This window comes from Cygnus olor, chromosome 25, assembly GCF_009769625.2.
Source record: "Cygnus olor isolate bCygOlo1 chromosome 25, bCygOlo1.pri.v2, whole genome shotgun sequence".
Lineage (NCBI taxonomy): Eukaryota > Metazoa > Chordata > Aves > Anseriformes > Anatidae > Cygnus > Cygnus olor.
This window is the reverse complement of record NC_049193.1, coordinates 1351061-1372935: the sequence shown is the minus strand read 5'-3', so window position 1 is coordinate 1372935 and position 21875 is coordinate 1351061. Positions and strand designations below refer to the sequence as shown.

The window sequence follows — 21875 nt, the reverse complement described above, 5'->3', positions numbered from 1 at the left end:
TCTTTTGCGAGTATTTTCATTAATGATTACTTACCTTTCTTCTAGAAAAAGATGAGAGTAGTTAACCTCTGGAAACTTTTCTTGTTGCTATTCTTTCCCTTAAATCCCAGAATAATTTTAAAAATTTGTTGATGATTTGTTCGGTAACCATCTACACCACCTCCTCTATTAGATTTGTGCTTCCAACCCTGGTCTTTAAAAAAAAAAAAAAAAGAAAAACAAAAACCTGCTTTTGTATATGAATGCCTCTTTTCCACAGACAATATTTCATTCCTCTTTGCTGTCCAGAGACTCCTGCCATTTGGAAGAGCATCACAGAGCTTAAGTGCTTCTCTAACTTCCCTGGTAACTTACCGCATCTCCTCTCTTGCAGGTGAGAAGCGACATAGTTTTGATGTCAATTACAATTCAAGTTTCATGTATGACAAGGAAAGCGACATAATGCAGGGACGCATGATGGACCAGGCTATAAACAACGCCATCACCTACCTCGGGGCCGAAGCCCTGCGCCCTCTCGTGCAGACGCCGCCGGCCCCCACTTCTGAGATGGTCCCCGTCATAAGCAGCCTGTATCCCATACCGCTGACCCGCGCCGACGTGCCCAACGGCACCCCGCAGGACGCCGAGAAGAGCCATGCCCACCTCAGGGACAAAAGCCTGTCTTCCGACAGAGGCCTTTCCCCAAACAACAGCGGCCATGACTCCACAGACACTGACAGCAACCACGAGGAGCGGCAGAACCCCACCTTCCATCAAAGCCAGCTCCCTGCCCAGGCCCGCAACGGCCTCCAGTCCCTGAAGGATTTCCCCAGGCCCTACGACATAATCAAGCCCCCTGCCATATGCCCGCGTGATGTCTTTAAGGTCATCAACAAGGAAGGGGAAGCCATCGGGGTCTACCGGTGTGACCACTGCCGCGTCCTCTTTCTGGACTATGTGATGTTCACCATCCACATGGGCTGCCATGGATTCCGCGACCCCTTCGAGTGCAACGTCTGCGGGTACAGGAGCCACGACCGTTATGAATTTTCCTCGCATATAGCACGAGGAGAGCACAGGGTAGTACTCAAATAAAAGGACTGATTTTCCAGGGTCAAAGGTTTTCTTCTAGATCTCAGGGGAGGCTCATTTGGTTGGTTTTTAATTAGTATAAAGAAGCATCCTGAATATTTTTCTATGCCAATTTTTAAGTGAGTGTCAGAGCGAGGTGACACCTTTATTTTTCTTATTTTTTACAAATTACTCAGTGTTCTGTAGCATCTGTGTCTAGCTGCTGTGGTGAGTGGTACTGTATAAATACCAGGAGCAGAGACCAATTTTTATATGAACTTTATTTTTGTGAAAATTAAGAGCAGTTTAAGGTGTTTTTATTTTGTAATGTGCGTTTGTTTTTATATTGTATGCTTTTAACAGTGCGAAAGGTTTTTATTCCCTACTGCCAGTTTCTCTGCTTGTTCAGATGTATAGGTAGAAGCATATAGGAGCAGCTTTTTCTTGCAATCCCAATGGTCTTCAAATAACTAATCCCTGTAACCTGGAAAACATGCATCTGGGAGGGGTTGTTAATTCATTTTTGAAGGTTTTTCCCCCAAAATCTTAAGAGCACACGGTCCCGTCACACTTGCATTTTTCTGTTCACTTTCTTTGAAGTCACTCCCCACATGCATCTTACTCACTGATAGCAAAATAAGAAACAAGACCTATTTGGGGCTGGGTTTTTTTTAACAATACGCGCTTTTTGGGATACCCAGTGAGATCATCGGCTGGCTCCTCCGCACGGTCTGGGGGAAATCCTGATTTTCACTGATGGAAAGTCCTCCCGTCTGATGGGTGCCAAGAACCAGGACGAAACCCTGCTGTGGCTTCTGCCCCCGCCTTGTTCCTGCCTGGCCCTGGTGGCCAAAGTTGTGGCCGTGCTGCCGGCCCTGGCCAGCCCTGGCTGCTGGAAGGCACCGGGCTCGGGGCCGGAGTCACCCGGCCCTGGCAGCAGCTACCGTGAGAATCTGCATACACGAACGTGTGGGAGCTGACAGCTCAATCGCATTGTCTGGTTTTACGTGGGGATATCCCTCGGCGCGAAATGTGCTGTTTTGCAAAATGAGTATTTACAATTACTTTGAAGCTGGTTTTTAAAATAGTTCTTTTAATCTAATCATTGCTCTGCAGCTGTATTATTAGTCACTGTGCTGGAGATATGAGTTTGATAACAGTTTTGCTGAGTGCATGTTTATTCCTTGCAAAGTATTTTTGTATAATGTAGGGTTAGGTGTGTTCTGATGGACTCTTTGCAGCCATTATATGTTTTGATACCAACGTTGCTTTTGTACTTTTTCTGATGTTGCTGTGCCAGCCAGTATCCATGGCGATCCATCCCTTTCCACGTGGGAAGGCTGGGGCACAGAGACCTGGGTGGGTGCGAAGGGTCAAGAAATGCTGAATTTCCTTCCTGCCTTTGACCTAGGCTCGCTCATTTACATTAGCTCAAGGACATTCCCTAATTTTTAAGGTACAAAAATGGAAATTACGTTCATTTTTCCCAGTAAGGCTATGTCTGAAGAAGGATAAACTAGTTTGCTTGCGGAGTGTGTGGGTATCTAAATTACTGTAGGAGTGCTAGACCCTGCTCATCTTTGGGGGTAAGGAAGGAGAGTGATTTTGCTACCCTGTTTGATGCTATGTGCGTGGCTATAAAATAGGTTTAGGATCATTTCCAATAACCAGATTCCCATCAGAAGGCACGGACCAGTGAGCGCTGGACATTGGTTCTTCCCCCAGTGAACACCCCTTGTCATGGCACGACAATCCTGGAGACCAAGCGAGGCTGCAGTTTCACAAAGGGCTTATCCCGATCACCCGAGGACGGCGTTTGGGCAGCGGCCGGGGCTTGGGAAGGCTTAGGCCAATGTCCAACTTCAGCGTGAATTGTTCCGTAACTCCATCCCTCGTGCTGCCATTTCATGGGGGAGGCGACTGCTGCACGTACGCTGCGGCTGGTGAAAACGCTCCTCACGGTTCAGCAGAAATGAATAATGTCACACATAGCAAAACGTAATTCGTCGTTTGCACAGGAAGCTCCCCAGATTGCTGAATGTATGTCATGCAGCACCACCGGTTTCTGTCTCACGTCGCTACCAAATCCTTGAAAACACTCTTCAGATTACTCCTGCTCTTCACTTACCGCTAGGCAGAGCTTCTGCCACCTCCCCCTGCTTCCCCGACAAGGTGAGCAATCGACCACGGAGCCTCCGAGAAGCTCGGCATGAGCGATGCTGCCAGGTTGTTTGAAGGGAAGGACGGAGCTTGTGGCAGCAGCAGGCCCAGCAGGCGCCGCTTTCCCACCACTACTTGGGCAGCGTGGTGTGTTAAAGAGAGGGAACTTGTTTGGGTTCAGCCTGGGCTCTCTGGAGTTAACGAGCGGTAACCTCGTTACAGCTTTGCTGTTGAACAATGGCATATTGTGGAATTTCAACCCAGTCATCTATTAAAAAATAAGTATTTGTATGCATTTATCTGCTGTGTGTTGCTCGCTAAGCGCTTTCCAAGCGTGTCCCTGCGGCTCCCCGCAGCGGGGCCAAAGCCCAGCCTGTGCCTGGGCAGCGGGGCCAGGCACCGGCAGCAGGGAGCCCCCTTCCACGGCCCGGCACCGCTCAGTCTCAGAGGAAGGGCTTTGCAAATCACCTGACACGCGAGAACAGGAAAAAAAAACACTTTGTTGTGTTGTGAGCTTGATTAATTCCCCTCCTCGTTTGGTTATTTCGGTGTGAAACCAAGTTCTGTTTGGACCAGTCTCTCGCAGCGTGCTCCAGCAGCTGTTTCTTTTGTCTCACTTAGTTTCTTAATTTGCTGACAGCTTATTCCTAACCACCAGGCAGCAGGGAGGAGGCTCAGGAAACTGGATTTTAGCAGTAAGAACTGAGTCTTTGGTGCTTAAAACCTTAGGGAAATGTTTTGAACTTTGATAAATTCTCTCAGGTACCCAATAGTTACAGGGACCTGAGCTGCTGCCCTGTGCTTCAGTGCTCTCCCCTGGCCAAAGCTCATTCCTTACAGCCGTGAAAGCAGAGGTAATAACAGTGCTCAGATCTAGAACATAAATGCCAAATTTTGTTAAATTAACAGGGGTGGTCCAGAGGAGCAGTTCCTGGGTGCCAGGGGGAGTCTGTCGCCCTGTGGATCTGCAAATCAAAGAGCTGTACGAAACCTGCACCCAGCGCATAGCTGTGGTGCCTCTGCGTGGAGCTGCCAGGCTGACCGTGGTGGCTGTGGTTAGCAGAGCGCCAGCTGGCTTTGCAGCGGAGCGCCGAAACGCTCCGAGGTGCAGAGAGAACGCGGTCTGCTCCGCCAGCTGCTGAGAAGGGGCATCATCGCTCTGCTGGTTAGTGGGGACCGACGCGGGCTGAGGAAAGCTGCCCTTCCCCGACACAGGGCGTGCGCTCCTCGTGTCCCCAAGCCAGCGCAGGACAAGTATCCAGGGAGTGGGGGGGGGACAATTCAAGTTTGCCCAGATAGAGGGGGGGGGGGTCCCTTCCCCCAGGATTCCCCAGGAGCTGCATGAGTGTGCCTGTGGGCAGCAGGATCAGACCTCGGGACTCACTCCTCGCCACGTGGAGGAAACGGCGCCCTCCTCGCCCCGCCGCTGCTGAGCACAGCAATAGCGAAACTGGGCTTCGGCAGCAGTGCGAGGAGCACTGCAGCTCGCATCAGGGCTGGGGGCTGAGCTGCAGCCGTGGAAAATACTCGGGGCTGGGTTTGTGCCTGGGATCCCGAGAGTCTGCAGGTGATGCCCGGTGTGCCCAAGGGTGCTGCAGGCACACGGGTCTCCTCCCGGTGGCGTGGGGAAGGGGCACGCGCCCCTCGGGTCCATCCTGCCTGGCTGCTTCCTCTGGAAATTGATTTACCCTGTAAAATGCAGGGGGATGCCCTCACAAAGCATGGAGGGAAGGCAGTGCTTAGGCCCGGGGCGGCTGGACCTGCCCTGGGATGTGCGGCTGCTCCAGCTGCCGGTGGGCTCGGGCTTTCTGGGGGGCACCAGACAGACAGAAACACAATGGGGGCTCCCGCCAGCCTCCTGCAGCCCTTCCTTAGCCCCTGCCCTGGTGTTCGCACTTAGCTTGTGCTCTCCTGACACCTACCACAAGCTGGGCACACTTGCAACAAAGGGAAAGGAAAAAAAGGCAGTCGGAGTATCCATCCTGCCTTTCTTCAACCTTCACTTCCTCCCTAGCCTCGGTGAGACGCAAGCAGCTGGAGGTGTTTGCCCCTCACTGTTGCGCAGGCAGGCTGCTCGCTGAAGGATGGGGTGAAACCTTTCCAGCACCGACAGCCCCGTGCCAGCCAAGGGGCTCAGAAGCAGGGACCTGTGGCCTTGAATCCCACAGCCTGGTGCATCCCTGGCCTGGCTTCTCCCTGAATACGGGCTGTTTTGACACTAAAAAAACCTCAGTGCCCAGACCCAAACCCCCCTCTAAAGCACCAGTCTTATACAAGAGTTCAGTTGGTGTTATGACAGAGAGATCCTTATCGTCTGATACGCCGTAATTATGATAGGGCAGAGAGGAACTTGTTTGCCCCGTCGTGTCGAAACACGCTGCATAACGCATGAAAAATCCCGTCAAACCCTGCCCGGCGCTGAGCTGCATCCCGAGCATCCCGGCCGCGCTCCGGCTCCCCCGGGGGGACTCCAGGAGGCAAAGGAGAGTGGCGCCACAGCCACCACCACCTCCTTTTTGTCCCAATTCTGGATCAAGCTGCTCCACGCAGTCCCGTCCGGCACCTCCTCAGGGTTCAAGGTGTCCCCCCCAAAAGCTGCGGGGTGCACAGGGGGGCCACCTCTCTGCCTCCCCCTGGGGCGGACGGGGAGGGGGCACCTCTGGGTGCTCCCTGCACCCAGCCACGTGCCCGGCACCGGCACCACCAAGGGGCCTGGGGCAGTGGCTGCGACCAGTGCGGCGGGGGCAGCGGGTTCACGTCACGCCTGATGCCCCCCCCCTCGCCACCCTGGGAGGGAAGCGGTGCCCCCCGGGAGCCGCGTGCCGCGCTGCCGCGCCGTCCCCTCGGCGGGGTTATATCTGGCGCCGCATTTGCATCGCAGCGAGCCGGCGCACCTGGGCGGCCAGCGAAATCCTCGGGGGAGCGAGAGTGCAGGGGGCAGCTGGCAGTCGTCACACGCGGGGAAAGGAAAGTCCCGGCAGACGATTGTTTATAGCAGAGCCTGCTTCCCTCTCCGGGGCAGAGCCCCCACCCTGCGCCTGTGGTGGCTGGGGTGGGATGGGGACGGTGCTCCACGGCCGGGCCATGGCTCCTTGGCCACTGTTGGTGCCCCCAGCCAGCCAACACCAGCTCCAGATTTGGCCTCCTGCTGCTCTGCCGCCCCTTCCCACAGCAGCTGGAAGTGAGACTGCGTATGAACTGGGGGGGAAGGGGGGCAAGGCCTGTGGACACCCCTGGCTCTGCTGCGAGGAGCGTTGGGGCTGATCCTGCACCCCCATCCTTGGGAGCTGCCCCATTGCTGCTTCCTTGGGGCTCGGGGCATCCCGTGGGGCCTGGCCTCCCTCTGCCCCATTCCCCGTGGCTCTGTGCTGCTGAGCTGCAGCTGGGGGCCCCCCCCCCCCCTCGCTGCTCCCTGGGGCCAAGTGCAGCCCCCCCCGTCCCTGCCCCCCGGAGCGGAGAAAGTTAGTCAAATCTGCAGAAACCGCAGCAGGGGGAGGCTGCGTCTCCGTCGCCGGCTTTGATGTCACCCCTGCACGTCCCGCAGGTGCTGCGCCGTTGCCATAACCACGGGGGGGGCCGTTGTCCCCACGGCCGCTTTGTCATTAACTTGTGCAAGATGGGGGGGGGGGGGGTAATCATGAAAAAAAAAAACACATTTTCCACTCCATCCTGTCCCCAGAATGCCCGGAACCATCCGGACTCGGGGGGGGGGCCACGTGCACGGCACGGGCCAGGACCCAGTGCCCGGTGCCCGGTGCCTGGTGCTGAGGCTGCCGCCGGCCCCACGGGGCTGGTGGTGGTTGGGGGCTTTGGGGAGGGGGCTGCCCCATGTGCCCCCCCCTGCCTGCACCCCGCGTGCATCCCTGCACCATCCTGCACCCGCCGGGAAGCGCGGCGGGAGCCAGGAAGGCTTCTGAGAAGCGCGCGGCGCTGAACCATGCCGGGGCCTCCCTGCGGTTTCCCCCTGCGCTCACCTCCCGGGCGCAGTCACGCCAGGCGCCCACACGCCAGCGCCCCGCGCCCAGCCGGGGGGGGGGGGGGCGGCACCGGTTGCTTCCCACCCCCCCCCGGCTACATTCCCCCCCCCCCCGCTTCCCCACTGCCCCAGCACCCACCCCGCCGTGCACGCTGCACCCACCCTGCACCCGCAGCAGCTCTGCACCAGCCCCTGCGCCGTGCACCCACCCTGCACCCTGCGGACGCGCCGTGCACCCCGTGCACCCCGTGCACCCAGCTCCCGTCCCTGCAGCAGCTCCTGCACCCTCTGCACCCAGCAGCCGACCCAGCAGCGAGGTGCCATGCAACCCCCCCCCCACCATGTCCCAGTGCTGTGGGGCTTGGCACAGGATGGCACCTGGGGGAGGGGAGGGGGAAGCTCCCCCATCGTGTGGGACCCCCCCACCCCACCGTGGTGCAATGCCAACCCTGCAGCAGAGGCTGGGGGGGGGGGGGAAGCCACAGCCTTCACTGATGGCTGAAGGAGGCTGGTGGGGTGGGGGGGTCGTGGCATTGCGTGCCCAGGGGTGTAGGCGCTGGGCAGGGGGGGGCCAGGTGCCCCCGGAGAGGGGGGTGGCGAGGTGAGGAGCGGGGGGGCCAGCTGCCAGCCCTTCCCAGCCCCGTCACGGCCACTGCACTCTCGGAGGAAGCCGCTGCGCTTTTTCACCCAGCGCTGGTTAAAAATACCACTCCCGATTTTAATACGGCCGCCGTGGGTGCTATTTCGGGCCGGGAGCAGGAAGTGAAACCGTGCAGGTCCTGGCCCCGCTTGCCCCTCGCCACCGAGCAGCCCCCCACACACACACCTCCCGGACCACCCTTCGGGGGCCGCGGGCGCTACTTGAAGCCCAGCAGCCGGGCGCCCGCCTGCACCTTCTGGGCCTTCCAGCGCAGCAGGCGGATGGCGCGGAGGCCGAGCCGCAGCATCGCGTCGTACTTGAAGACCAGCTTGTAGAAGGCGTCGGTCATCAGGGCACCGCTGGGGTCTGCGTGCTTCAGCGCGGCCATCGGCGTGTACGCCGCGTTGGTCTGGTGCCGGAAGGGCGGCCGGGCCGCCTCGATCACCCGCAGCGTGTGCTGCACACGGGGACGTTACTGTCCCCTGCCTGACCCCGTCACCTCCTTGTCCCCATGCTTGTTTCCGTCCCCAGTCCCAGCCCCTCCTCAGCCCCAGGCCATCACCTCCATCTCCATCCTCATCCCCACTCCCATCCCATTCCCATCCCCATCATCTCCATCCCCATCCCCACCCTCATCCCCATCCCCACCCTCATCCCCATCCCCATCCCCATCCCCATCCCCACCATCCCCATCCCCATCCCCACCATCTCCATCCCCATCCTATCCCCATTCCCATCCCGTCCCCATCTCCATCCCCAGCAGGGCTCAGCCCCAGCAGGTCAGAGCTCGGGGACCTCAGGGTCAGGAAGGAGCCAGCCCGGGCGGTCCAGCTGTGATTGCTGCTCCTCGTTAGCACTAATTGAGCTCTCATGGCCAGCCCAGCCCACCCAGGCAGATGCACCCATCACCTCCGCAATGTCCTCAGGGCTCTGCCCCAGGCTGGCGAAGACATCCTTGGAGTTCCTCAGGTAGAGGTTGGTGAAGATCTCGGCGGTCTTGGGGTCAGTCTGCGAGTAGTCTGCGCGCTCGGCCTCCTCGTACACCTTGGCCTCGAACTCCGTCGTCACCGGCCCCGGCTCCACCAGGCTGATGCTGCCAGGGGAGGGTGTGCTGGGGACGCTGGTGGCTGAGCACCCCCCTGGCCCCACCACCCACCCCAGGCACTCACGCCACGTTGAAGCGCAGCGCCTGCACCACCAGGCTCTCGCAGAAGCCCTCCACGGCGAACTTGGAGGCTGCGTAGACGTCGTTGAAGACGATGCCTGGGTGAGGAGGGGGCCGGTGGGGCTGTGCTGGGGGGGCAGGACCCACTGGGTGCCCCGTCCCCCCGTACCCTGCAGGCCCATGATGCTGCTGATGACCACGATGTGGCCGCTGCGGTGCCGCTTCATGTCGGGCAGCACCTCCTTCACCAGGCGGACGAGGCCGAAGAAGTTGGTGTCCATGAGGCCCTGCATGGCGGCCATGCTCTGGCACTCCAGGGGCCCGATCATCCCCACGCCGGCGTTGCTGACTGCAGACAGCAGGGGCATCAGGACCGGGCAGGGGTCCCCAGTGCCCGGGGAGGGTGCCCAGCAGGGTGTCCCCATGGCACAGGGTGTCCCCATGGCACAGGGTGTCCCCTTGGCACATAGGGACCCTGGTGCGGGGTGTCCCTAGCGTGGAGGGTCCCCAGCGCATGGGGTACCCCTGGCCCAGAGGTCCCTGCTGTGTGCTGTGTCCCTGGCACAGAGGGTCCCCAGCACCGGGAGCATGGAAGATCCCTGGAGCATGGAGGGTCCCCAACGCATGGGGTAACCACCACGCGGGGTGCTCCTGGTGCATGGGGTGGCCACAGCACTGAGGGTCCCTGGTGCATGGCACGTCCCCAGGACCAGGGTCCCTGCCGCAGGGTGCCGGTGGGACACGCAGGGCCGGGAGCCCGGGGCTCACCCAGGACATCGACGTGGCGCCCGGGGATGCTGTCGAGGCAGGCACGGATGGAGCCCTCGTCGCACACGTCCAGCTGCTTGATCTCCAGCGTCCGGCCCAGCGCCGGCCCCGCCGCCGCCACCAGAGCCCCGCTCCGAGACACGTTCCTCACCGTGGCGATGACTGGGGGCACAGGGGGCTCAGCCCCAGCACGGGACCCCCTACCCCGGTGCAGGGACGCCCCCCCTGCTCACCTCGGAAGCGGCGCTGCTTGTCCCGCGCCAGCCGCACGGCCAGCGCCAGCCCGATGCCGGAGGAGCAGCCGGTGATCAGCACCGTCCTGGGAGCCATGGCGGGGCCCTGGCCTCACTCCCCAGCCCCGGGGCTTTAATAGCAGCTGGCCCGGCCCCAGCCCCCCCCAAATCCTGGCCTTTAATCCCCCACTGTCCGCTATTAATCCCCCCCCCCCCCAGCCCGGGGATTTGCTGGGGCCGCGTGGCTGAGTCGCACGTGGTGCCCGGGGCGCACAGAGGGGTCTTTGTGCGGGGACGTGGGGCACTGCGGGGGCACAGCGGGTGCGGGGACGCTGCCAGCCACGCGCCTGGCCACGGAGGGGGTGGCAGGGACAGACCCCCCCCCCCAAAAAAAAACACCCGCCGGATGTGCACGGCTTCCGATTTTTTTGACTTTGGAGAGGGAGAAGCAGGAGCTCTGAAAAAATAACCTTTATTCTCACTTGTATAAAACACATCACAGTTCAACTGGCCTTGTGGGGATGTGGGGGACATGGCGGGGACCCCCCCCTTCCACCCCCAAACCCTGCTCCTGAGGGGGGGGGGGGGGAGCTGCAGACCCCTGAGCCCACTGAGCCTCGGGGCGAGGGGTCTGCAGCCAGGGGTCCCGTGGGGACGGAGGGGCCCAGCACCGGGAGCGGGGAGAAAGTGCATGAGTGTGGGGGCACCGGGGTGCAGGGGGTGCTGGAGGAGCCCCCTCACCCCCGCGCTCACTGCTCCGAGCTGTGCCCTCGTGTGCCGGCCGTGCCGTGCCGGCTACGCCGAACCACCAGCAGCGCCCAGCCGTTTTGAGCCGTGCCGGCAGTGCCATGGGGTGCTGAGCCACGCCGTGCCAGCAGCACCGTGCTGAGCCGTGCCGTGCCGTGCCGAGCCGAGCCGAGGCGTGCCGGCGGTGCCGGGCTCAGAGCGCCACGCAGGTGCAGTAGTGCCGCAGCTTGCAGGGCAGGATGCCGCGGTTGATCTGGTGAAACTCCACGAGCTGGATGAGGTCGGCGAAGCGGGTCTGCCCGTCGTCCATGGTGAAGTAGAGCCGTCCCTCCTCCTCGCTCTGCCGGGCAGGCGCAGCTCAGGCCTGGTCGGTCCCCCCCCACAAACCCTCCCAAACTTCCCCCCCCACCCCCCACCCCCAGCCGTGGCACTCACCGGCAGGATGAGATAGTGCTTGACTTTCTGCAGGTGGCACAGGGACAGGACGAAGCCCTTGGGGTTGCGCTGGCTCTCCCGCACCAGGAACACGCTGCGAGCCCCGGAGCGGTGTCACCCCCAGGGTCCCCATTCCCCCCAGACGCCCTCTGGGGTTCTGTCCCCCCACCCAAAACCCCCAGGCTCCCTGACCCCCCCTAAGTCCCTCACAAGCCCTATATGAGCTGTGGGACCCTATAACCCTCGGGGGCTGCGTGTGCCCCAGTGGTCCCGTACCCCACTGCGACCCCCCCAGGGCCCCCCCAGTCCGTACCCATCCACCAGCCCCTGGCGGCCGATGAGCTGCTGGGTGTCCTCCCGCGAGATGCGCCCGTGGAACCAGGGCTGGGTGCGGTGGATGGCTGCGGGGACGGGAGAGGGGTGTCAGGAGGAACCCCCCTGTAAGGCAGGGACCCCCGGCGGGGGGGGGGCTCCGTGCCCCCACCCATTCTGAGGCCTGTGGCGGGCGCTGCTCACCAGCACTGAGCGGGGAGGTCTGGCAGGCAGCCGGCAGGCTGTACCGGTGCGTCGTCTTCTTCTGGCCGTGCAAAGCAAAGAGCGGGTATGAGCACACGGCGAGGCGGGGGGGGGGGGGGGGGGGGGTCCCCGCTCCCCCCGCGCCCCCACTCACCCTCCAGGCCTGTGCCTCCTCCAGCGCCGCCGTCAGCACCTCGCTGGGGTTCTCGATCACCCGCCCCGTGCACCCCGAGAAGTCCATGGCCACCAGCGCGTTGTCCGACACGCTCCGCTGCGGGGACGGCAAGAGCGGGCTGGTGGTGGTGGTGGGGCCGGGGGGAGCCCCCCACGGCACAGGGGCTGTGCTGGGGGCCGGGCGGGCACTCACCAGGGCCGTGGGGCCAATCCAGGGGGGCTGGCTCAGCCGGGCCTGCGCTTGCTGGTAGTTACGGTAGAGCTGCATGCCGTACTGGGGGGCGGCGCCGTGAGTGGGGTGTCCCGTGGGACGGGGGGACAGCGACCCCCCCCCCAAAGTTAGGAATGGGGGCACCCACCCTGTGTCTGTGCTGGCTCAGAGTGGGGGCATCCCACTGGCAGCCCCTCATCATGGGGGTATGAGCATCCTCCAGCATCCCCCAGTACTCTCCAGTACTTTCCAGCATCCCTCAGCACCCCACTGCATCCCCCAGCACCCCCCAGCACCCCCCAACACCCCCAGCACCCCATTACACTCCACACCCCCCCCACTACAAGGACCCCAAGCACCCTCCCATGGGGGCCATGGCTCACCTTGAAGAGGCGGAAAGCCGCCATCCAGCAGGTCCGGCTCTGCTCGTCCTCGCTGCAGAGCAGCTTCAGGCCCTTCGTGCCGCTGCGCACCTTGTAGGGCTGCGGGGAGAGGATGGAGCCATCACAGGGCAGCCCCCCCAGTCCCCCCCCCCCCCCGTGTTCCTGTTACCCCTTGGGGGCCAGAGACCCTTTGTCAGAGCTGTCTGGGGTGCCCAGAAGGGCCGCACCTTGATGCAGAAGCCGAACTCGGTGGGCGTCCCGTAGTGCTTCTTGCCCTGCGTCACGTAGTAGATGTTGGACTCGGTGAGGTCGGCGAAGTACTGCAGGTGCCGGGGGTCCTGGGGCCAGGGAGGGGGCGTCAGGGGCCGGCCCCCCGCTGCCCCCGGGGTCGGGGCACCCTGACCCACCCCTCACCTTGGACGTGCCCTTGGTGGAGTAGTAGAGCCCCGAGCGGCGCAGGGAGAAGTAGAACCGCTTCCAGACCTTGCGGCCGGCCTCACGCAGCTGCAGGAAGCCCTGGACCTCGGGGCAGCTCCCGGAGTTCAGGAAGTTCTGGGGGGAGGCCAGGGCTGAGGGGTGGCCGGGCACGGTGGGGGACCCGTGGACGGTTGGGTCCCTACAGCACGGTTGGTTCCGCATGGCATGGTCGGGTCCCCACGACACGGTTGGGTCCCCATGGCATGGTTGCATCCCCACGGCACAGTTGGGTCCCCATGGCATTGTTGGGTCCCCATGGCACGGTCATGTCCCCATGGCACGGTTGGGTCCCCACAGCACGGCTGGGTCCCCACAACGCATCCGGGCACGGTGTCCCCATACCTGGATGAGCTCCGAGTGCGCCATGCTCTTGTTCGCCTCCAGGCAGCTGGACACCATCACCTCGGGGAAGAGCGACTGCTGGGGAGGACGGGCGGGGGGTCAGGGAACAGGCACAGGGCACTGCGGCTCCCCACAGGGTGTGGGGGGGGCCCCACACGGGGCATCCAGGTCCCCGTGGGACGCCCGGCCCCACCCCCCCACCACGTACCGCGTTGCTCTTGAAGAGCTCGTACTTGGCGAAGTTCTTGCGGAAGACGAAGCGGCTGTCGGCGCCGAGGGGCCACGCGCTCTGCACCTCCACCACCGACTCGTGGTCCTCCAGGCAGCGCTCTGCGGGGACGGGGCGGGGGGGGGGGGGGGCTCAGCAGGCGGCGGGGGCCAGCACCGTGCCGTGCCGTGCCGAGCCGTGCCACGGACTCACCCAGGGCCAGGTGCTGGTGCAGCTCCACCAGGGCCCAGCTGTGGTCGTGCAGCGCGTGCGTCCTCTGCACCAGCATCTCGCAGAGCTGCCGCGCCGTGGTGCCCGCCGACACCTCCAGCGAGCGGCAGGATCCGTCCTCGCTGAACACCTTCACCAGCTGCGGGGGCACGGCGGCCGTCAGGGCCCCGTTACCCCGCCGGGAACCTCCCCCCCCCCCGGCCGAGCCCCCCACCCCACTGCCCCGGCACTCACGTGGCAGGTGCCTTCGCGGGGGGGCCCCTGCCCGCCGGGGAGGCTGCTGAGGATGGGCGAGTTGGAGGGGCTGCAGAGCTCGGGGAAGGGGTTGGGGATGCAGGGCAGCGACGAGGCGCGCGGCTCCTCCTCCGCCGGTGGCCGGCTGTGGGGCAGAGACGGGCTGAGCCCCTCGCCCACGCCTCTGCCCACCCCACACCATGGGGGGCTGAGCCCCCCCGCACCCACCTGCTGCCGTGGATGAAGAGGGGCTGCGAGCGCCTGAGGTCGGCGGCGGGCGGCCCCTCGCCCGCGTCCCCCTCCTGCTCCGTGCCGCCCGCCCCGGGGGGCTCCCGGAGGCCGCTCTGCTGGGCCCCCCCGTCCATGGCATCATCTGGGGAGCAGAGAGCGGGGCCTGCAGCCGGTGCCGCCGGGGGCTGCCCACCCTGGCACCCGCCCCCGCTGGGTTTCGCCAGCGCCCAGATGAGCGGCGTGAGTCAGCGTGGGGGTGACGTGGCGCTGCCCCGCCTGCCCCCCCCCACCCCCGGCACCCCTAGCCCCTGCCCGCCCCAGGGGGTCTGCGAGTCCCCGGTGCCTCCGTCCGCATCCCGATGGCGTTGGCACCGCAAGCAGGGGATGCAGCCCTGTGGGGAGCACAGCCCCATACGAGACACCCGAGAATCCCCCAGCATCTCATCCCACGCAGGAACCGCTCCGGTGTCACCAGTGGGAGCCTGGCGGTGGATGAGCTGGGCTGGGCCGGGCTCAACTGGGCTAAATTGGGCTGAACTGGGCTGGGCTGGGCGAGACCGGCCAAGCCGGATGAATTGGCCTGGGCTGAACTGGGCCACGGCGAGAGGTGCCAAGCCGCGCCGTGCCACGCCGTGCCGAACCGTGCCGTGCGGTGCCGTGCCGTGCCGGTGGAGCCGCCAGCTCGGCCCAGCCCCGCCACCTCCTCGGGTCCGGCCAAACCAGTTCAGGCGGCCGCTCCCAGCTCCACCTCACCGCGCTGGCATCCGCGCCGGGGCGGCCGCGCCGGGGCCGGGGGCGAGGAGCCGGCGCCCGCCGTGGGAACGGCCCCCGGCTCCCCCCCCCCCCGCCGCACGGCCCCCCCGCCGCGTTGCGCCGCCCTCGCCCCCGGCCTCGTGCCCGGTGCCGGCACCCACGCGCCCTGGGTGCTCCGCTCGGGGGACGCGGGGACATGGCCCGTGCTGCGGAGGGCCGGGCACGGCACGGCACAGCACGGCTTGGCTTGGCTTGGCATGGCTTGGCTTGGCACGGCCTGGTATGGCCTGGCATGGCCCGGCACAGCTCGGCACGGCCGGGCACGCGCTGCCCGGGACAGGCAGGGGCAAGCTCATCCCAGGCCGTGCCGGACGCTCACGCGGCACACGTAACGCACGCGCGGTGCCCGCGGTCGCACCGGTGGCACCGGGGGGCCGGGGCCATGCTCTCGCCGCGCCACGCGGGGCCGGGTTAATCATTCACCCGGCTCCGTCCACGCCTCCCGGCGGCGCGGGGTCCAAGTCCACGGCCAGGCGGGCACCGGGCCCCTGCCCGCGTGGTGCCAACGCACCGAGGTGCTGAGGTGTACGGGGCCACCGCTGTCCCCATCCCCGTCCCCATCCCCGTCCCCATCCCCGTCCCCATCCCTGTCCCCATCGCCGTCGCCACCCCGCTGGCTGGGGACCCTCCGCTGCGTCCCCTCTCCCCAAAACGCAGCCAGGCCCCTGCCTGCTCCCCGTGGTGGGGACGTGGGGACACAGCGAGGGCGCTCGAGGGGGTCCCGGCCACCCCAGGCCATGCACCGGGTGTGAGGGCCGGGCTGGGGGATAATGGGATGGCTGGGGACCCCGCAGGGCCCTGTAGCACCACGCTGCCACCAGCCCCTCACCGTGGCCTCGGGTCACCTCGATGCCAGCCCTGCCTGGTGGCCCGGCCCCCGCGGCCACGACGGTGCGGCGACAGCAGTGGGGGGACGCGGGGTGTCCCCAGGGTCTGGGACAAACGGGGGGACCAAGGCCTTGGGGCTATGGGGCAGGGTTCCCAGGGCCACCAGGGCTAAGGGACAGGGTCTGAGGGCCACCAAGGCTATAGGGAAATGTTCCCAACGTCACCACCGTTAAGGGACAGGTTGCCAGGGCCACCAGGGTTAAAGGGATGGGATCCCAGGGCCACCAGGATGGAAGGGAGAGGGTCCCAGAGCCACCAGGGCTGTGGGTAGGTGGGACTGGGACCAACAGGGTTATAGGACTGGGTCCTGGGGCCACCGGCACCATAGGACAGGATTTCCGGGGCCACCAGGGTTTGGGGACGGGGTCTGAGGGCCACCAGGGTTAGGGGATGGGGGTCCCAGGGCCGCCAGGTTTAGGGGACGGGATCCTAGAGCCACCAGGGATAGGGGACGGGGTCTGAGGACCACTAAGGCTATAGGGACGGGGTCCCGGAGCCCCCGAGCTGCGGGTGGAGGCCCCGGCAGCTGCCAGTGCCGTGGAACCGGGATCCCCGGGGCTACGAGGCGTCGGCGGCAGAGGAGGAAGAAGAGGAGCTGGGAGGAAGACAGGAAGGAAGGGACGGAGAAACCAGGGGGACCACGACCGGTAAGCGGTGGTCCCAGGGCACAGGGACCCCCACCCTCAGCCCGCTCCTACCTGCAGCGCCCGCCGCGTCCCGCCACCCTCCCGCCGGACCGGGCATTCCTGTTTTTTTTTCCCCCGGCTTTATCTACCTGCGCCAGCGCCCGCCCCCGCCTGACATCACGGCACCGGGGCGGCCGCGGCCCCACGGCCCCCACCCGGCTCGGGGGGCACCCCTCGGTCCCACCGGGGATGGGGAGTTTCCTACAATGCGCCGGGGCGACCCCAATACCGGTGGCACCGTGGGGTCCGGGTGTCCCACGTCCCGCAGGGTGCTGGCTCTGCCCCACGACACCGGGGTGGGCACCGGCCTGTGGGTGGGTGGGTGGGGGGTCCCCAACCCCCGTGGGACCCCCATCTGTGGGGCTGGAGCGTGGGTAGGGGGTCCCCAGTGAGATGCCTGGGGGTCTCCTGGGGGATTCGGGGGGAGAGGGGCGCTGAGCATCCCCGTGGGTGCCGGTGGGGTCTCGGAGGGGGGGGCGGTGGTTGTCCCCGGGGGTTCCGTGGGCACCCGTGGAGCTGTGGGGGTCCTCGTGTGGGGGGTCTCCGTGGGGAAAGGTGGCCCCCCATGGGGAAAGGGGGGTCCCCATGGGGAAAGGGGGGTCCCCATGGGGAAAGGGGGGGTCGCCCCACATGCTGTGGGAGGCCCTGTGGGGTGGCTGTGTCCCTGTGGGGTTCGTGTGCCCCCCCCGTGGGGTCTGTGCGTGTCGTGTGGGGTCTGTGGGCCCCCATAGGGCTGCGGGGGTCCCCATATGGGGGCGTCCCCATGGGGAAAGGTGGGTCCCCCCACATCCTGTGGGAGTCCCTGTGGGGTGGAGGTGTCCCCGTGGGGTCTGCGCGTGTCCCCGTGGGGTCCCCGTGGGGTCCGTGGCTCTGTCCCCACAGGGGGCTCGGGGGTCCCCGTGGGGTGCTCGGGGTCCCCTGAGGTCACGGAGGCTCCATAGGGGTCCCCAGAGGGGGATGCGGGGGGTTCTCAGGGGGGGTTCCGCGAGCTGCTTGGGCTCCGTGGGGCTGCCGTGGCTCCGGGGAGCATCCCGTGGGCTGCGTGGGGGGTCGCGTGGAGGGGTCCGTGGGGGTCCCACGGGGGACAGCGGGGGCTCTGAGGGTCCGTGCGGACCGCCGTGGGACCGCAGGGCTCCCACGGGGCTCCCACGGGGCGTGGGGACCGTGGGGGCGCCCCGCATGGACGCCCCGTGGGGACCCCCCCGGAGCCCCCGCGGGGGTGGCGGCACCCGCGGTCCTCCGGCCACCAGGGGGAGCAGACGAGAGGGCGGCGCAGAGCGGCCGGAAGTGCCGGCGTCACGTGGCCGCACCCGGAAGCGGCAGCGGGCGGGCGGCGATGAGCGGCGGGGCAGGGGCGGCGGCGGCGGCCGGGGCCGGGGCCGGGGCCAGCTCCGGTTCCGGTTCCGGTTCCGAGCGGCGGGTCCGCATCGTGGTGGAGTACTGGTGAGCGCCGCCCCCGGGGGTGGGGTAACGGGGGCTGGGGGGGGGGAATGGGGGCACCGGGGGGGTACCGGGGGTTACCGGAGGGCTCTGGGGGGGGGGGCGGCGGAACCGGGAGGGGGCTGGGAGGGGGCGAAGGAGCGGGGGGAGGGGGCGGGAGGAGGAATGGGGGGGGGTGGGGGTGCACGGGGCCGGTTTGGGGGGGTTCGGGGGGTTTTTTTGGGGGGGGGGAGGGAGGTGTTTGGCCCCCACCCCCCCCCGCCGCCGCCGCCGCCGCCGCCGCCGCCGCCGCCATCCCGGGCCTGCCCCCCCCGCCCCCAGCGAGCCCTGCGGCTTCGAGCCCACGTACCAGGAGCTGGCGAGCGCCGTGAAGGAGGAGTACCCCGACATCGAGATCGAGTCCCGCCTGGGGGGCACCGGTGAGTGCCGCGAGGGGCCCCCCCGGGGGGCTGGAGGGGAAGGGGGGGGGTCCCGGGGGGGGGGGGGGGCCGGCATCTCACACCTGCCACCCCCCCCCCCGGTCTTGGGGTCCCCGTGGGGAGCGGTGTCAGCTCATCCCACGGGGTCGGGGGGTCCCTGGGGGTTGGTGGTGGTCGTGTGGGGGCTGGGCGACCCCCCAGGGGGCGGGAGGGGGGCACCGTGGCTCGCAGCCCCGTTTGGGGTGGGGGGGGGGGCGCCAGGGTTTAAAACCACTTAAAACCACTTAAAACGTTGGGGGGGGGGGGGAGTTGTGCTCAATTCCCCCAAGCGCTGCGGGTGGCCGGGGCTGCCCCGGCCCCGCACCGGGTCCCTGGGGGTGCAGAGACCCCCAGCTCCACGCCCCCCCCCCCCTCCTGGGGTGCACCGGGAGCCCCCCCGGCAGCCCCGTGCTGCTGTGGGGGGTTCAGCCCGGTGGGGCAGGGATGGGGTGGGGGCTGCGGCACCCCCCCTGCCCCGGGAGGTGGGGGGGGGGGGCGGCACAGCTCAGGGCTTGCCCCCCCCCCCCGTTTTTAAGGTGCCTTTGAGATCGAGATCAACGGGCAGCTGGTCTTCTCCAAGCTGGAGAACGGAGGCTTTCCCTACGAGAAGGACGTGAGTACCCCCCCCGGGCTGTGTGACTGGGGGGGGGGAGCGGGGAGGGCCCCCAGCTCCGTTAGCCACACGTGTGTGTGTCCCCCCCCTCTTTTTTTTCTCTCTCCGCAGCTGATCGAGGCGATCCGCAGAGCCCGCGATGGGGAGCCCCTGGAGAAGATCACCAACAGCCGCCCCCCCTGCGTCATCCTGTAGCCCTGCGCCCGCCGGGGGGGTGTCGCTCCACCCCCCCCCCCCCCACGCCGCGTTAACCGGACGGCTCCCGTCCCCTCGGCGCCCCCCGTGCCTCGCTGGCCCCCTCCTTCGTTAGCTTCCTGCGCCGTCGGGGGGAACGGGGGAGCGTAAGGAGCGCCCCGGGGGGGGCCATCACGGCAGCGGTGCCACCAGGAGCGCCCCGGGGGGGGCCACCACGGCACCGGTGCCACCAGGAGCGCCCCGGGGGGGGCCACCACGGCACCGGTGTCACCAGGAGCGCCCCGGGGGGGGCCACCACGGCAGCGGTGTCACCGGGAGCGCCCCGGGGGGGGCCACCACGGCAGCGGTGCCACCAGGAGCGCCCCGGGGGGGGCCACCACGGCACCGGTGCCACCAGGAGCGCCCCGGGGGGGGCCACCACGGCAGCGGTGCCACCAGGCCAGCCCTGCCCCTTCCCTGGGGCCGTGTCCCTGAGCCGTGCGGGCTGTAACCACGCCGTCTGCCCGCCCGCTCCCCTCCTGCCCTGTTTTTTTTTTTGCGGGGGGGGGGGGGGGGGGGAGCTCTCCCCTCCTCAGTCCCTGGGGGCGTGGGGGCAATTCCGCAGCCCCCCCCCCCCCCCATGTCGTGGGGCTGGCGAACGCCCAGCCCGTGGCATCGCAGGGGGCTCGGCAGCTCCGGAGCTCCCCGGAGGTGGACGCGGAGGGAGCCTCACGCCGTGGAGCCGAGAGCAGCTCGTTAATGATTAAAGCCTCTCGGTCACTGATTAAACAGGCGCGAGGGCGGCGGGGGGGGGGGGGTGGTGGGCATGGGAACCCCCGCCTGGCTCCGTCCCCACAGCCCGGGGGTCCGTTTAACGAGCCCCCCCCCCCCCCCCCCCAGCCCCGTTCCCAGGCCCTCGCCCTCCCCACGTCACGGCTCCGTGCAGTGCCACGGGGCGGCCGAGCCGAGGTGGGACCCCCCCCCGTGGCCCCCTATTTATTCTATACTGTGTATAAACCCCCCCGCCCGCCCCCCCCCCCCAGCCTGGGGCTGAATAAAGGACGGAGGAGAACGCGGCCCCTCTTCCCCCGTGTCGCTTGGGGGGGGGGCTGCGGGCAGTGACAGCGGGCTCAGAGCAGGGCCTGGCTGCCCCCGGCCTTGTCCCAGCCCTTGGGGGGGGGATCGGGGGGATTTCCCCCCCCCCCCCCGGCGCTGCCTCCTTGGGGGGGGGGGGGTGGCAGCTGCAGACGGAGCTGGGGGCAGAACCACACGGACAAGCGGCGTTAAAAAAACAAAACAAAAAAAAAAAACAACCCATGTACAATTCTCAAATGTACAGCCGCGGGTGCCGCCGTCGCTTCACAGGAATCCAGCAGGAGCCCGGGGGGGTCCGGTGCCCGCCCGCTCTCAGTGCAAGTCGGTTGGGGCCGTGGGGCCGCGGTTTTGGGGTTGGAGGAGCCTTCGGGACGGGGGCAGCCTGGCCCCGAGCAGCGTTGGGGTGGGACGGTGCTCGCGGTGCTCCCGTTTTCGGCGCTGCGAGCCCCCGGCCCCGCTCAGCCCCCGGCTTCCTCGTCCCTCGAGGAGCCCCCCCCGCGGGCTTCCGAGCTCTGCAGCCTCAGCGCTGTCCTGAGCCCCCAGCTCCAGCTTGGGGGGGTTGGGGGCTTTTGGGGTCCCTCTGGGGGGGCTGGGAGGCACCGGGGGTGACCCAAGGTCCCCCACGTGCCGCCGCCGTGCTGTCCCACAGCGTCCTGGGCTCTCCCTGCGGCGCAGGGTCCCCGTGCGGAGGGGACGGATGATCCCGGATCCGTGTCCGTCGCTTGCCCCCCCCCCAAAGCTACCTCGGCCTTTGGGGGGGGGTGGGGGGGTGGCTCTGTCGGTGGCCCGGCCCTACACGGCCGCGTCCTCGGGCCGCACGGAGGGCTCGGCCAGGCCCAGGTACTCGGGGTTCTCGGCCGCCGGCGTGGAGACGGGGCCGCCCTCGGGGCCGCCGGTTTTCGGGGGGTCCTGGTTCCAGTAGTAGGGATTGTCGAAGGCCTGGCTGAAGGGGCCGGGGGCTGGCAGCCCGGGGGGGGTCAGGTACTCGGGGTTCTCCACGGCGCGGCCGAAGGGCCCCGGGAAGGGATGCTTGGTGTCCTTGATGAGCCCGTTCTTGCCCTGGTGGCCCTTGGGCTTGTCCAGCGGGGACGGTGGCGTGCGGGGGTGCCGGGGGGGGGACAGCCGCTCCCCGGCCTGGTTCACGTACTCTGCGAGGGCAAGGGGTGCGTGAGCAGCCAAGCGGGGTCCTCGCCCCCTCCCCGACTCCCCGCGGGGTCCCATCCTGCCCCGTCCTACCTGGCATGGTGGTGCAGGAGGCTGGGGGGAGGAAGCCCTCGGGGTCCAGGCCCTCGCTCTCGTCACCCGACAGCCCAGTGGGGTCCTCGCTGTAGCGTGTGGCCGGGGGGCTCTGCAGGGTCCCCTTGGCCCCCATGTCCCCCTCCAGAGCCTCTGGCACGGGGCCCTCGGGCCCCTCCACCAGGCCCTGGGACGGGAAGGGGAAGGCGGCCGAGTCCTCGCCCTCCTCCACGTCGGCTGGGGTCTCCGCCGTGCTCTGGGGGGGGGGGGGTGGTGCGAGAGGGTACGGCG

General features: G+C 66.7%; 5 protein-coding genes across 23 annotated transcripts in view; 2 read left to right on the top strand and 3 right to left on the bottom strand.

Moving 5' to 3' along the window:
- Positions 1-3509, top strand: part of IKZF3 (IKAROS family zinc finger 3) — a 49272-nt gene extending 45763 nt beyond the window's left edge. For 10 of the 14 annotated variants that reach the window (XM_040536750.1, XM_040536747.1, XM_040536744.1 and 7 more), the window contains one exon: positions 374-3499. In XM_040536750.1, coding sequence (XP_040392684.1) covers positions 374-1074 — 701 coding nt within the window. In that variant the 3' untranslated portion in view covers positions 1075-3499. Of the gene's footprint in view, positions 1-373 lie in introns of all 14 variants that reach the window. The other 4 variants (XM_040536743.1, XM_040536745.1, XM_040536742.1 and 1 more) reach the window with 1 other exon arrangement.
- Positions 3510-8021: 4512 nt separating this feature from the next.
- On the bottom strand, positions 8022-10141 carry LOC121059736 (retinol dehydrogenase 8-like). The gene is made up of 6 exons (XM_040536887.1): positions 9993-10141; positions 9760-9921; positions 9161-9340; positions 8996-9089; positions 8736-8919; positions 8022-8283 (listed from the first exon to the last, which is right to left on the bottom strand). The coding sequence occupies exons 1-6, from the start codon at positions 10087-10089 to the stop codon at positions 8044-8046; spliced, it is 957 nt and encodes a 318-aa protein (XP_040392821.1). The 5' UTR covers positions 10090-10141; the 3' UTR covers positions 8022-8043.
- A 307-nt stretch (positions 10142-10448) lies between these two features.
- Positions 10449-16727, bottom strand: GRB7 (growth factor receptor bound protein 7). 6 transcript variants are annotated; one of them, XR_005814607.1, is made up of 16 exons: positions 16581-16677; positions 14179-14323; positions 13951-14095; positions 13699-13855; positions 13486-13607; positions 13278-13355; positions 12873-13010; positions 12686-12796; positions 12459-12557; positions 12058-12138; positions 11845-11961; positions 11691-11751; positions 11488-11575; positions 11175-11268; positions 10858-11079; positions 10449-10787 (listed from the first exon to the last, which is right to left on the bottom strand). XR_005814607.1 is itself a non-coding variant. In XM_040536779.1 (15 exons), exons 1-15 carry the CDS (start codon positions 16624-16626, stop codon positions 10933-10935), a joined length of 1626 nt encoding a protein of 541 aa, XP_040392713.1. In that variant the 5' UTR covers positions 16627-16727; the 3' UTR covers positions 10449-10932. The 6 variants fall into 6 exon arrangements, 5 of the variants coding, with proteins under 5 accessions (XP_040392713.1, XP_040392711.1, XP_040392714.1 ...); XM_040536779.1 differs by having other exon boundaries at positions 10449-11079; positions 11691-11748; positions 16581-16727; XM_040536777.1 differs by having other exon boundaries at positions 10449-11079.
- A 1005-nt stretch (positions 16728-17732) lies between these two features.
- MIEN1 (migration and invasion enhancer 1) lies at positions 17733-19525 on the top strand. Its single transcript, XM_040536930.1, is given in 5 exon segments — positions 17733-17864; positions 17866-18011; positions 18330-18427; positions 19003-19079; positions 19191-19525. Coding segments are annotated over 5 exon segments (522 nt in total). The 5' UTR covers positions 17733-17747; the 3' UTR covers positions 19275-19525.
- A 296-nt stretch (positions 19526-19821) lies between these two features.
- ERBB2 (erb-b2 receptor tyrosine kinase 2) lies at positions 19822-21869 on the bottom strand. Its single transcript, XM_040536935.1, has 2 exons — positions 21585-21869; positions 19822-21496 (listed from the first exon to the last, which is right to left on the bottom strand). The coding sequence occupies exons 1-2, from the start codon at positions 21718-21720 to the stop codon at positions 21141-21143; spliced, it is 492 nt and encodes a 163-aa protein (XP_040392869.1). The 5' UTR covers positions 21721-21869; the 3' UTR covers positions 19822-21140.
- Positions 21870-21875: the final 6 nt, after the last annotated feature.